Source organism: Hermetia illucens, chromosome 3 (genome assembly GCF_905115235.1).
Source record: "Hermetia illucens chromosome 3, iHerIll2.2.curated.20191125, whole genome shotgun sequence".
Classification (NCBI taxonomy): Eukaryota; Metazoa; Arthropoda; class Insecta; order Diptera; family Stratiomyidae; genus Hermetia; species Hermetia illucens.
Window position 1 is genome coordinate 159090802 of NC_051851.1, and position 14925 is coordinate 159105726.

General features: G+C 39.6%; 2 protein-coding genes across 6 annotated transcripts in view; both read right to left on the bottom strand.

Annotated features, from left to right (window-relative positions):
• Positions 1-1258: 1258 nt before the first annotated feature.
• On the bottom strand, positions 1259-1749 carry LOC119651976 (rho GTPase-activating protein gacG-like). The gene has a single exon (XM_038055883.1). The coding sequence runs from the start codon at positions 1723-1725 to the stop codon at positions 1294-1296; it is 432 nt and encodes a 143-aa protein (XP_037911811.1). The 5' UTR covers positions 1726-1749; the 3' UTR covers positions 1259-1293.
• Positions 1713-14925, bottom strand: part of LOC119651975 (semaphorin-1A) — a 499683-nt gene continuing 486470 nt past the window's right edge. Inside the window, exons 17-22 of one of the 5 annotated variants that reach the window (XR_005249509.1) lie at positions 13505-13712; positions 13195-13435; positions 13059-13112; positions 12711-12776; positions 11330-11399; positions 1824-1895 (exon numbers count right to left, since the gene is read on the bottom strand). Coding sequence is in view for 2 of the 5 variants with exons in the window: in XM_038055881.1 (XP_037911809.1) it covers positions 1747-1895; positions 11330-11399; positions 13059-13112; positions 13189-13435; positions 13505-13712 (728 nt within the window). In the remaining 3 variants the exon portion in view is untranslated. Of the gene's footprint in view, positions 1896-11329; positions 11400-12710; positions 12777-13058; positions 13113-13188; positions 13436-13504; positions 13713-14925 lie in introns of all 5 variants that reach the window. The other 4 variants (XR_005249507.1, XM_038055882.1, XM_038055881.1 and 1 more) reach the window with 4 other exon arrangements.

Consider the following 14925-nt stretch of genomic DNA (forward strand, 5'->3'; position numbering starts at 1 on the left):
GTTACACATTAATAACAAAATTTATAAAGCAACTTAAAGAAAAAAAAACATTTTTTTTTGTTGACTAACACGAGCTATACCTAATTTTGTTTCTGCAAAAATTCTAAGATTTTAACTGTAATTATTCTCATGTCGAAAAAGAACTACTTCTATTATGATACCACTACGAATTACTGTTTATTATTTAAAGTTTATCTTTTCAGCTATTTTTGTGATTTTTTTTCTTTAGTTTTTTTTTCTATAAAAAAGAGTCTTTTGAAAGCTGTTAGTAGTTTTTGTGGTTTTCTATTTTTTTTTTATGATTCTAAATTCTCTCCGGCCTTGGTGAATTGAGCGAATTAATATTCTCTTGATTCTGTTTTGTTTTTCTTCTATTTTTTGGTATGACTTTTCGTTTATTCTGAATAATATTTTGATAATATAATTTTAAGAGTTTCAACTAACATTTTTGTGTGTGTGTGTTTATATATAGTGTTACGTGTGTGTGATGAATAGATAATGCGCACTCTCATTTATTATATACGAAATGATAATTGTCATTGCTGAAGATAATAAATAATAACATTTCGTAGATATTCCACTGAAATAGGATGGAGTTGAGGTGAAAATAAATAAGAAATATTTACTGGAATGAAAGATAAAATTAAATAAAAAATAAAAGGTGTATTTTTACAATTGTAAATATACCAAATCTAATTTTTACACATTGCTCTTAAATGTAGTAATGAATATGGTTGCTAGCAATACGCTTACAACTACGGTGAAAGCTTTATTAAATACATACAAACAGATAAATAAAATGAGAATGCACTTTTCTAATAATAATATATTATTATAAAGTTTCTAGAGGGAAAAGTTCTCTTGCTTTCAAAAATTTTAAATATTATAATCATCATAGATCACTCTAAATTTTTTGTTTAGTTTTCCATTTTTCTTCACTATGTACTATTTAAATATAATAATTATAATAATCCCTAACAATGTTTTCCATTCTTTCCATTTGAAAGTTTTAATAATAATATTTGTATGCTTACGAGAGTATTTTCTGTTGCTTAGTTCTTTCCATTTAAATCTAAATTTAATATAAATATAGTTTAACTTTTTCTTGCTTTTGTCATTATAATAATAATTTTATACAATATCTTCCACATTGTGTTTTGTTCGGTTTTGTAAAATATTATTCAACGTAAATATTCACCATGCATTTCAACTATATGCACGCACTTAATTTAGTGATGTTTCTTCTACATTGCCGTCCTTTTATCTTTAGTGTTGATAGGTATCCGATATCCCTTAAAAGCTTTCATTTTCATCCCAATCCACAGATTTCAAAACAAGCATGTCCAATTCTTTTGGATCACCAGAACTGCTATTTCGACGTCGACGTCGATTCAGATTCGTCCATTTTCGATTCAAGTTAGCGAAATTCTCGTTAATGTGCGACGAAAAGAAGGCTGCCGTGGCTTTGATTGGTGTCGAATTGCTAATATTTGATGATGCAGCTGTCGTTGTTGCATTTGTTGCGTTTATTGGCGGTGAGTTCTCATGATATTGATTGTGATGATGATGATGATGGTGGTGGTGGTGGCGATGATGATGATGATGGTGATCTTGGGCTCGGTCTTGATTAATGTCGTTCTGTGAACTAAAATCAGAAGGTCTAGGTGCATGCATAATTTTACATTTTGATGTATCGGCTGTTTCTGCGTTGGATATTAGGGGCATGGATTTAGTGTTATATATCAATCAGTCGCGGTATATATAACTACAGTTTTTCGGGCTCTCTTGTGGACTCGGACTACTTGATGGTGGCGCAGGACTAGAACTACTATGTGACATAACAGGCGATGATCCTGAACTTGAATTTTGTGGACTATCGGAACGATGTTGAGTTACTAAAATATAAATGAGAAAAAGTTGAGAAATTACTTTATAGAAAATATACTTCGCGACGATCAAAATATATTTTACGACCATTTATTTTGTTTGGTGTGCATTGCTTTTTGTTTTCTTTGGACATTTTTGTACCTTAAAAAAATTTGATCTGGTATTTGAATTGTCGTTAAGATGCTCTCAAACCTGCGTTGAGTTCAAATCTTCGTTTTACTTGCTCCGCATCGATTTCGAGAAGGCTTTCGACAGCGACAATGGGGAATATTCTACGCAGGAAGGATATTTCGGGAAAAAATTAATAACTATTACCAGAGCGAGGAGGTAAAATTTTAGAGGTTCAAAACGGAGTATCACAAGATAGCATTCTGTCGTCAATTGTATTCCTTCTTGCATTCCGCAACCTTCTCCATGCCACCTTATCTGGAAGACGTGGATTACTTCAATCACATCATTTCTCGAACACCTCAACTTCGCTGATAACATATGTCTGCGCTCTCATAGAGTCATGAATCTTAACCAAGTGGTTCTGGATTAGGAGAAGGACACAAACAGGGTCGGACTGATGATAAACACCAAGAAAATCATGGTTCTCAGTCGAACTGGTCATCATCCTATTACCATTAAGTGGCAGCGTCGAAAACAGGAGAAAATTCAGCAACAACAACCTAAGTTGAATAGTGACAACAGTGGCTCCACTATAGCAAAGTCGAACTAGACTACGGCGGTAACATCAGCGTCAAAGAAATAGAGAAGGGGCAAACCATGGTCAGAGGCCATTCTCATTAAGGGGAACGAAGCGAGACCTTTCGCGAAAGTTCTTCGAGAAGTCTGCAACAGCGCCAAATCAGCAGATGCTGGGGTAGATGTTAGATGTATCCGGTGGACTCGAATTGGCGATATATTTGTAAAACTTGGGTCAAAAACCGAAAAAAAAGAGTATTTTTTGCGGGACAGTTCAGGGCATTCGAGACACGAAAGCAGTGGTTTCCAGTCTAGAACCAAAGTGCACCCTTGAAACATGGGATCTGGATTGTTTCACTAATACAGAAGATGTCGAGAAGGGGATAAAAAGGGATGTGGGTAGCATGTGTGGAGCAACTTTAAGGTGGGAGTTACACCTGTCAACTCCAGAGGACAAAAATTGGCCATTGTCACTGTCCCTCAGAAGACAGCGAGTCAACTTCTCCATCGCGGGCAAATAAAGATCGGGTGAATTATTTGCAGAATAAGGCGAAGGACAGTTCCCACCCGCTGCTTTAAGTGCCAGGCATACGGACATATAGCAGGGGCTTGCAAGGGGCAGGATAGAAGCACTTTGTGCTGCCAGGACAGCACTCATTGTCCTCAATACCGGTAGCACTTCGGCATTCCGACGCCCTGGTTGCGAGGGCACTATTCCTGACGTAACTTTTGCTACGGAGTGTTTAATGTCAGTCCAATAATGGAAGGTACTCGAAGATTTCACGGCCAGTGATCATATATTTCCTTCGAAGTGGCAAAAGGCTTTCCCCAATATTCGGCCGTCTGGAAAACACCTATCGGGTGGAACAACGGGAAAATTGACGCTGCAAGCTCTCTCAAAAAGGGTAAATCAGTCCCAGGCGCAGACAGAAGAATTGCAACTGAATCACTAGTTCATTGAATAATGTGTCTTATTATCGCAGTTTGAATGCATCGGCTCTCAAAACGAAACTGCGTCCTGGGAAATTACCCGTGTGCTGGCGGACGGCCGAAATGCCAAGCCTACGAAGGAACTGACTCAAGACTTCGGCGGATTTCTTATCGCGCAAGAGGCTGCGACGAGGCGACGCTTAGAACCACAGTGTAAGAGTGGGAAAAAGGAACTCCGCCACGAAATCAACAGGCAGAAGGCACGCTGGAGCTAATCAATGACCTAAACAGAGAGGCATGGGCCTTGGAGATAAGCTGGTTTCCAAAAAACTCGGTGCCCATCGGTCTCCCTGTTCTATGGAAACAGCGAAGATGCAAGAAATCGTACAGGTCCTTTTTCCTATTCCGATCCGAAGTGACGCTGTCGATGAAGGAATGACTAGAAAAACTAGAGGAGGCAGTCTTGTCCATGAAGGTCAAAAAAGCACCAGGACCGGAAGGCATTCCCAACGAAGTGTTGAAACTCGTATCTACCTAAATACAAACAGGAATTACTGTTCGACGCATTCAACGCATATTTGCCAGCGGGTATTTTATCTCTCGCTGGAAGGTTGCGAGATTTGTGCTGATAAGCAAGAGCAAATGTGACCCCGAGGCGCTGTCAGCGTATCGTCTGCTCAGTATGTTGGACACAGCGGGGAAGCTGCTTCAGAAGCTCATTAAGCCACGACTGACTGACGCAATACGTGCTGCAGGAGACTACTCACTAATACAATATGGTTTTAGAGCGAGGCGATCCGCAATTGATGCCATTGAGGAGCTCTATGGAAAACTAAAGTTGTTGTGCAGAGCAAGGAGAGGATTCGCACAGTCCTCCCTATTCAGGTTGGTGGAACCATGATTTTGTCGAAGCCGGCAGTGAAATACCTCGGCATCATGATAGACACGAAGATGAGCTTCTTCGATCAAATTCGCAACACCGCGGATAAAGCTGCGGCTAGGCGATTTGCCGGCTGATGTTCAATGTCGTAAGTCCCTTATCCAGCAGGCGTCGCTTGTTGATAATCGTGGTTCAGTTCGTCCTCCTTTATGGTTCCGAAATATGAGCTGACTCCCTCAGAAAGAGAACGTACCGTAAGTGCTTAGCGCAAGTACAAAGACGAGTGGCTTTGCGAGTTGCGTGCGCCTATTGTACCGTCTCGGAATCAGCTGTAATGGTGATAGCGGGAGTTATTCCGATCGGAAGCTTATATACCTCAGGAAAGGCGAGGGAAATAAGGAACTGTCGCTTGTGAACGGACAGCTCGTACACTTAGCGCATGGCAGCAATCTTGGGAAACAGAATCGAGGGGTGGAAGGACCGTGCATGTCATAAAAGTCGCGCGGCCGTGGTTCAATCGAAAGTACGATGAGGTTGATTATTACCTGACCCAGCTACTCAAGGGAACGTTTAACTTTAAGGTTATAAAACTGATATTTTTGCTGAGCTCCAGTAGTTATATCTCTGAATTTGAATCAACCGGATTTTACTTTCCTTAGCCCCTATAACGGTAATGGTCTTGGAAGTTGTGGCAACAAAATGAGGCGCTGTAGCGCCGACTATACCTGCCTATTTACCTTCAACGGTAACTTGATCTCATTGAAAATAAAATAACAGAAATTGGAGGGCCTTTATTGTTAGCAAGAGATTCCTTCAAAAGGTAATTGAATAAGACATGTCCTGGCATACATCACTTACTCTATCTCAATGTAGATATTGCCCTTTTACACTTTTCAAGCAGATGTTCCTTACCTACCGCAGCCAGCTGAACATGATTTTAGCTATGATTGTATAATCGCGATATAGTTCAAAGATTGAAGAGATGTATTTCCAATACCTAAGCCAATCAGTCCGCTTTGTTATCAGTTTGGTAGACTCGATAGGGATTCGTTAAAGATTTGAGAAAGTTATGAGAACCGACGAATGATCGGAGCTTAGATCAAAGTAGAGTTGCGTTTTTATATTTCCAAAGATCAAGTACTTTACGGTGATCAGTTGCCTCGTAGGTTAGATGGCCGATAACACGTTGAATCAATAGTTCGTTGATATGGTATCGCGGAGTGTTTTACCTCTAGGCGAGGTTAGCCTTGAGCCCCAATACGTGTGCTTAGCATTGGAGTCATCAGCTACACTAAATCTTCTACCCAGCGTGTTGAAAAGCATAGAAACTGCCCTGCAGATGGTTAACCTCAGAGGAAATTGTGATAGGACCAGTCAATCCTACTACAAAAATCGATGGAGCTTGCATATAGTGCTTAGCAAAATGTTAATTTTTAGGGGTAATTCTTGAACATTCCTGAGCTACACCATCGGGGCACCTAGTATCGTAGAATTTGTAACCGGGTATTATAAAGTTGGGTCATTATAGATTTTAGATTAGTTCCGGATTCGGCGCGCTGTGTTGATTCAAGACGATTGATTTTCACAGCATCAGCCTAAAATAAGGTCGATTGGGTTTTGGTAGACACAATTATGTCAGGAGCGTTCTTAACAGTGTACAGAAAAAACCTTACACTACACGGTAGAAGCTTAAGGTTAAGAGTGTATCCGGTTGTTTCAGACCACCTATTAAAGGAACGAGGACCTAACCAAATGGAATACTAATTTATTGTGTATCGCTGTCAATTGGATGGCGCCCGACAGCTTTGCCTGGATTTGCTGTTTAGAGATAACTTCATGTTTTAAAGGACGCTGTCTTCGGTAAAGATTGCGTATCTTAGTCTGGGGTGACTTCATTGCTAGATTAATTCTAGATTATGACGTCGCGAGCAGGGCTCGTAGTTTAAACATCGCAACCACATCAATGTCTCGAAGGATTCCTGACGGAACTTAGCCTTCGGAATCAGCGGTGTCGGTGATCGGGTGACAAATTTTGTAAGACTTCCTGATTAGTAATAATTTATACATCACGTTCGAAATGGTTGACTCTATCTTTCGGCGTAGGTAGCGGCGTCTTTGACTTTCGACTAATTTGTGTTAGACTTAGTTAGTGGCGAAGCTGTGCATTTATCACTCCTAAATTACGGGTGCTCAGATGTGGCGGTGAGGAAGACGGGGCGGCAACCCTGTCGGCCAAACCAAAACCAAGTGGCCGAGGAGAACCTCCATAGTGGTGGCACCGGGAGACGCTGTACTCACTTTGGCTTTGCAGTGGGCGAATGCTCCAAAGGCCTAATCAGGGCGATCAAACCCGAGTGTGCACGGAGACTCATCTGAATTGGCAATCGTCACGAAACCTTACCAGGAGTATACTGGTACTATGGGAACCGGGATAGTCCCTGGACTTACATGCTTCAGGAGAATTCCTGTTGTATGTGCGCTCAGCTCGGTTGTTTGCGGTTGGCCCCCTAGTAGGAGCTTCATGGGGGTTGTGGTTGCGTTCATGCGAACAGAGATCTTCGAATCTCAGTGTGGTTGTGTTTGTTTCAACACGGGTGCCGTACTCCTTAGTTCGGTAGAGATTTAGGTAGGTCTTGCATCCACCAGTATGAATGCTAAGCCATGCACTTGATATAGACTGGTAGCGTTGTTACTTGTCTCAGCGGGGCTCTGATTGTGGTCAAATCAAATCAATCCGTGTCTTAAGAAGACCATGGGATTAAGTCATCCAGACCGGTGCTCACGCTAAACCCTCAATGACTCACTCCTAAATTACTATGCAATACAGCCTTGGGGTTAGGTTTGCTTCATGCAAAAATTTAGAACGCCTTCCAATATCGACATCTCTATATAACTAAAATTGCCGAGTTCAAGGTAAAAGTAAAAGAAGTGATAACGAGAATGCCGAGACTACGCAACACGCCTACGGACAAGGGTGTAACTCCGACCGCGGTAAACTGGGTACCACGTTTTCCAGACTTCAATCCCCACGAACCTGAGATTTGGTCGTGGAGGCAAGCTTAACATAAAAGATCCACAACAGCAATATTTGCAAGTCGTAGTGGTGCTGCCACCGCGATATGTTAACGAAGTCCGCGACATAATTAACGAGTCCGTAACTGACAGCTCATTTTACCGCTTTCGCGAGCAATTAATAAAGCGGTTGCGTGCCAGCAAGTAGGAGAAAATGAGACAACAGATGAAGGGCACATATATGGGTAACGAGAAACCCTCCCAGTTATTTCGCCACCCGCAGTGTCTCGGCGATACTACAGTTCCGGAGCCGCTGATGAGAAATCTATGGTTAAAACGCCTGCCATCTGCTTTTCAACCGATTATGACGACGATGGATGGCCAGTCATTACAAACTGCAGCCGACATGGCTGATAAGGTCTACGCCACATTTCCGTCAAATATCGCAGAAACAATATCCTCGTCTTCAGCAGCGGAAACCAGTTTAATGCAGCTAGTCCAGCAATTATCGAGTTAGTTTTCAGAGCTGCGAACGAAGCTATGCACGGTCAAACAGGAGTCCCAACACGAGAATTCTTCCGGATGTGAACGTCGACGCTCGGCTGTTAACAGAACACCAATTGCAACATACGGAATCGCTAAGCTCACACTCAACCTCGGTCTTCGACGGGATTTTCCATGGAGATTTGTTATAGCGAACGTTTCTAAACACATAGTTGGAGCAGATTTTTAGCACATTGCGGAATCTTTCTAGATCTTCAGCATGATTGTCTTCGCGATGTAACAACTTACCTTAATTGCCAAGGAGAGATGGCAGAATATATAATCTCGAACAAGACAACAATTACTGGAGGAAGGTAAAATGATGTCTCACCGAACTAAGCATCATATAGTCACAACGCCAGCACCACTAGCTGTTTTAAAACCTAGATAATTGGCTCCGGGCAAGCTGAATATCGCCAAAAGGGAAGTCAACATCATGACCCAGCTAGGTTTGGCGCGTCCATCAAATAGTCCGTGGGCTGCACCACGTGCGGAGATTATTGCGCACTCCACGCTCGGACAAATAGCCAGTTCGAAACAGCCAAGATTTCCTTCAAACGCTCTATCGTAAAACGGTCTTTTCAACAATATCGGATCACGGTAGCTGAAGAAGTCATACCAAAATCTGCCATTAAAACACCGTTCGGTTTTTATGAGTTTCCATTTATGACATTCGGCCTACGGAATGCGACGCAAACGTTCCAACGATTCATCGACGAAACTTTGAGAGGTTTGGACTTCTGCTATGCCTACATCGATTACATATTAGTCATTCCATCGTGAATCTAAGCAAATACGTTTTTGGTCAGCACGAGGTCGGTTTCGGTTTCTCTCAAAGGAGAGAACACGTCCCTTGCCAATCAAAGTCAAAGCAATCCAATCATACGCACAGCCAACGAACGTGAAGCAGCTTAGAGCATTCTTGGATATGTTAAATTTTTACAAAAGGTTCATACCCAGAGAAACAGCAGTACAGGCACCACTCAACGAGATTATTCACGGCAAAATTAAGGGAAATTCACCAATCAACTGGACCAGCGAATCTACCGCAGCCTTTTGAAGCTTCCAAAAGTGCACTCTAACAGTCGACATTACTTGCACATCTAAAATCTGACGCACCTTTGGCCATTTTTAAGGTTTAGTGTAAAACAAAACCTTATTAAAATCGATTCACTGTCTGTCTGTCTGTCACATGCACTTTTCTCCAAAACGGCTAAACCAATCCGAACGAAATTTGGTGGACAGATGGGAACTATGAAATCCCACGCATACAGCGAGTGGCATAAATTAAAGTAGAAGTAGAATGCAAAGGGGGGATCCAAACATTTTTTTTTACTCAATATACTTAAATAGGACATCAAATGAAAGGTCTCGATTAGTAATTTTTGCAACTAATATTAGTTTTGGCGTGAATTGCAAAATGTGCAAGTGATGAGTTAAAATGTACGCACATATTGAGAGACAGGACTCATTTTCGGAAACTACCCAACCTAAAAATCCGAAAAAAATCAGGATGGTGCGCTTGGATGAAATCTAGGCCCGAAAATATGCCCCATTTCGATATCTGCTCAAATGAACTTACTAATAGTATATTATCAACTTTTAGAAATTGACTGAAAACCCCCCTTAAGTTCATCCTAGGAGTACTAAATTTTGTACCGACATAGAGGACTGTCTCGTGTATACACACGTCATATCTCGAGTCATTGCTATCAGCCAATAGAGAACTGCGGTATGCTCCTCACAAAGGGAAACACAAAATTTTTTTATACCTGAAGCGTCAAGCTTCCGGTTTCCCGATTTGTTTGCGATGCATCTGACTTCGCGATTTGAGCAGTCCTCCAACGACGGTTTAATTGTTGCTGGCAGCCATTAGCTTTCTTTTCAAGAAAATTCAGTCCGGCGGAAATACGGAACGCACAACCGGGAACTACTTACTACCTAACGATAAAACACTTTGGTCATATGGTGGAGGCATGGGAGTTCACCATCTTTATGGATCACAAGCCGCTAATCTTCGCCTTCCACAAAAAGAACTAGTGCTCACCACGTCATATATATATTGGGCAGTTAACCACCGATATCAAGCACATATCCGGTTGCGACAGTCCGCGGACGAAGAGCTCAAAATGCGACAACTAGGAAACACAGGACTTTGACTAAACCAATTCCAGGGGTCAGCTGCAAGCTATGGTGTGATGTATCTACTGGCATCACCCGACCTTACATCATTCACCTATTTTGATACGTTATTCGCGCACTTTGCAATTTATCTCAAAACTAATATCAGTTTCGGAGAGTACTCACCGAGGCCTTTCATTTGCTACTCCACATGATTGTTACCATGTATCTACCAAATTTCGTTTGAATCGGTTTAGCCGTTTTGGAGAAATGTGTGTGTGACAGATAAACAGACAGAATCGGAATATGTCCACAAATGGGCAAAAATGAGAAATAAAACAGAAGAAAATACTTTATAAAGGGAAAACAAATCTCTGAGCTCGGAAATTTGAACCACTTATTCTAATTTTAGAGTGGCACTTGTAAATAAATTGTTTACTCTAATTTGTAAACCCTTTTAATTCCTGGGAGGTTAAGGCGCGGTGAAATTCCAAAGAAGAAATAATTGAGGATGAGAAATTTTCGTGGAGCATAGTGAAGACACTTATAATTCCGCTAGCCTTCTCGAGAAAGATGAAGCGCGTTTTGATCCGAGAGATGCTTATTTAATAAATTTAAATATTCTGTTGGCTTCAATATGTTAAAGTTAATATAATAAATTTTCCTGAATTAATGACAAAAAGCAATGCACACCAATACTATAGTTAGTCACTATTTACAGGACTTGCACCACAAACTAATCTATTTGCAAATATAGTCAGTCACTTCAAATACAAATACTTTGAATAGATAGTGTAATAAGCAAATATAGATGTATTGTGTCTTATATAGTAAAGAATATTTCCCAAAAAATACGAGAATATAAATCAAATTGCAACGACTCTACACAAAATTCAAACCTTACACACAGGAGTTAAGTCTGTATTGTAGTTGGATAGGTGGTAGCAGAGATAGCAAATCAAGTATAAGAAGGAAATTATAACATTTGTCTTTTCATTTTATCTTAGAAAGTATAATTACGGGAACAATGACAAAAATTTAAATTTTCGCATTATTTATCGAATAGAAAACAATCTTCTACTTTTATCAACACATTTTTGGTTTCAGTACAGTTCAGAGGAAAACACAAATAACAGCGCTAACATATACTTTGCATGACTCTTGCGTTCTTCTTAAACACTTCTAATTTTCTTTTTAAGATACTTTTCGGATTTTTTTTTTCGGTTTTGGTTGGCTTTTACATTTGCTTTTTTTTGTATATGTACTTACCAATACCATGCCGGGGCGGCTGCCTCCTCATTCGGCCAAGACTTCTATTTCTTGTGTTTGTGTTTAGACCCTAGTGAGTGAGATTTTATATTCGGATTTTTAAACTGAATTATGTTTTAGATATATTGATTTTATGTTATTAAAATTTGTTGGTTTTTTTTGGTTTTTATTTCATATTCCAGCTGGATACTATTTCAAGGATAGTATGTGTTTGCTAGAAGCTTAGAAACTAAGAAGCGCATGAAAATAATGTTGTTTGAAACAGAGTTAGTATGTGTGGTCGTGATGTCTTGTGTTCGAGCTTGATTCTAGTCACTGGTTTCGCACTTAACTAAGACTTAAAGATTCTGTGATTAAAGCGTAACATCCTTCGCACAAGCCATCTAGAATCAAGCAACGAAAAATGTGATATGTTTCCAACTAAATGTCGATTTTTCGAAATTCCTGTACACCAAAATGATTACCTACTGATTCAGATGCAAACTAGCTTAGCAGAAGGAAATTAGAGTGCAGACGAGAGAAACTATGGAATGAGATTGTAGTAGTAAAGCTTAAGTCGCAAAGAAGTGTGATCTTGTGAATCCGAATTCCAAGTCTTATATTGGGATCCAATCGTACTCTCGTGATCCTTTCACAAGTGTAGTGAAAATAGTTATCCGGTTTGAGAACAGTAGTCTCGTATTTTATTGAAATTTCATATTGGAGTAGGGTGCGGGATGGCTGACCCGTTTTTCTTAATTATTTCTACTAAAAATTTTAATGTTAGTCTCGAATTATTAAGCCTGGACCCCAAATTGTACTTAATTTTAATGTTAGACGAGAGTAAGTAAACGACAAAAAAATGTTAACATAATTACCAACGAAATCATGTAAAAATTTCCCAAACACAAAACAAAAAAATATATTTATGATAAAAAGCTCTGAGCATAGTGTGAGGAAGCTTCCTTGAACCAAAGAAATTAAGCAAAAAAGGGGGAGTTGTATGGTGTTATATAGTCATAATAGCAAACGCTAATTCTTCGTCCCTGCATGAGGATAATCCCCCATTCTATTCACAACTTTTTTGCTAAGTTTGTCGCACAGAGCTTTGTTAGGTGTTCCGAACACCGACAAAGCAGAAACATGTATCTTATCCGTAGCTCATGAGCAAATAACATCATACTGACTATCCCCAAAACGTACAACATTGCCTTTTTTTGATTAGTTTTAGTATCACAATTGTGAGCTATGCATTTGTTTTAATTAACATTTTCCGAGCTGACGAAATTAGTATCGACTTAATCTTCAATTTTTATCTCTATCTTTGAATGGATTTCATAGCAAACAACAATTTCGTTTAGTGTTCTTTTCACGTTGGGGTTGTTGGAAATAGAATAATTACCATTTGATTTTGATTAATGAGTCCCTGACTGGTCTCAGCCGCCCCACTCCCGTCTCAAAGATATACCTAATTGGGGAAAAGAGAAAATAGTAGTTTTGATAGATACGGTGAAAGATACAATAAACTAACTTATAGTACTTATGGTAAAACTTAATTGTAAACATCCTATCTTATGAATGATGGTGACGCGAATTGTATGATAGAAAATAACACTCAGGAAAATAAAAAGGAAAAACTCAAATGAGATAAGATGCGTGTGAAAATTATTTCTAATATATGCCTTAAAAACGAGCACTACGCAATACAGCACACTCATTCAAATGGAGACTAAATTGTGATGATTCGTACCTTCTTCACGCTGCGTGTTGTCGAAAATCCATCTCCGCGTCGGTAATTGTCACCCTAGATTCCCCAAAAAAAAAAGATTGAATTAATATTTTTCAATTCAAACTAAGACGGGATTTGAAACGTTAATTACCAATACCTGATGAGACCTTAATGTACCGAAATTATCACGTCCACGATATGTGTCACGAGTATTATAACCATCGGGTTGAAATTGGAAGAGCGTTTCGGAATTGGCTCCGTGATGGTGCATTGGTTTTCTTAATGTATTTTTTGGCGAATGTTGTATTTTGTTTTGACTAGATGCTTGAGGTAGAAGAACTGGTTCAGCATATGTCACTTCTTCGACTTGCGGAAGAAGTTTCGGTTCAGCTTGAATACTGTTAGGAGGAAAAAACAGAAGTTAGAACGATTGTTTAAATTGGAATATCAAAGCCAAGCATACTAACCGGTTAACATTTTGTCGTTGTTCGAAATATTCATATTCCGTGTCTGGATATGGTAAGTTATCATCTTCGTCTTTGTGGCAACGTCTACCACAAAAGTAGCCTGTGATGAAGCCCACAAGTAGGGCAAATATTGCTCCGGCTAATACAGCCATCACTAATGTTTCAACTGAGTATTGTGCGTTTATGACATCGGCAGAGATTTGTGGTCCTGGAATGAATATTAGATTATTATCTGTAAAATATATGAAATCATTTTTCTAAGTGGAAAAACTTATGAATGTCAAATATCAGAGACTTCTTTCATGCTTTACTTAGTAGCAACCGCTTAAATTGCATACCCACGTAACAGATTAAAAATTAATTAGCTTTGCCGTGCGTAATCATCTGTAACCATAAACAAGTCGGAATACCGGAAGCTCGTGCTTCGGGTATAAAGGTTTTGTGTTCATCTTATCTAAGAAATTTCAACGCACATTTTTCTATCCGTATATAGCTACAAACCCAACATAATCTTTCATATTTTTCCAAACTACGAGACATACGTCCATATTACAGCCGTAGATATTACGCTCACCCTAAACAAACAAACTGCCTATTTCCGAATATTGTACACATATATGCACGTATATCAATTGATCGTACCCATCTTTCCGATTTACTTCTTGTATCTATCTGAATTAGGCACCTCCCGCAAAGTTCATTAGCACGCATATAGTATATACCTACATACACACATGTTTGGTTGGAGTAATTGATATTCATATACAAATGACTAAAAACTAAAACAAAATAATTCTTTCCGCCCCCATCCATAAGAACTCATTTCGTTGTGGTATTGACGAATTGACATGTGATGATGACGTCATGCAGGTTGTAGAGTGCACGAAATTCACAAAAAATTGTAAAGTTTCACCCCCTATAACTTTGTTAATAATGGTCGGATTTTCTTCAAACTTGACCAAATTGTGCACCATGCCCTTCATTATACCTATGCTAAATTTTGTACTTGTGCGATGAACATAAGGGGGGCGCCGGGTAAATTTCTAAAATATGGAAATATACTATTATTAACTTTATTTGTGCAGATATCGGAACCGGATATATTTTGAGGCCTAGATTTTACACAGATGCACTACTGTGATTTTTTTCGGATTTTTGGGTTGGATAGGTTCTGAGAACGAGACCTGTTACACTTTTTGGGGGTCACATTTTGAGCCCTCACTCCCCTATGTTTCACCCAATATCAAATGTTGAACCAGTTTCGAAAAGTACTAATTGAGACCTTTCATTTGATACCCCACATGGCTACATTCTGTGAAAAAAAAATTTCCAGCCTCCTTTCACTTGTATGGGGAGCCCCCCTTAAACTTAACACAAAATGGCGCCAGTTGCTGCATGTAAAGGGAACGGCAGATCACATA

Excerpts from the sequence above, each read along its gene's own strand:
- LOC119651976 (XM_038055883.1), bottom strand. The coding sequence starts at position 1,725 with ATGCCCCTAATATCCAACGCAGAAACAGCCGATACATCAAAATGTAAA.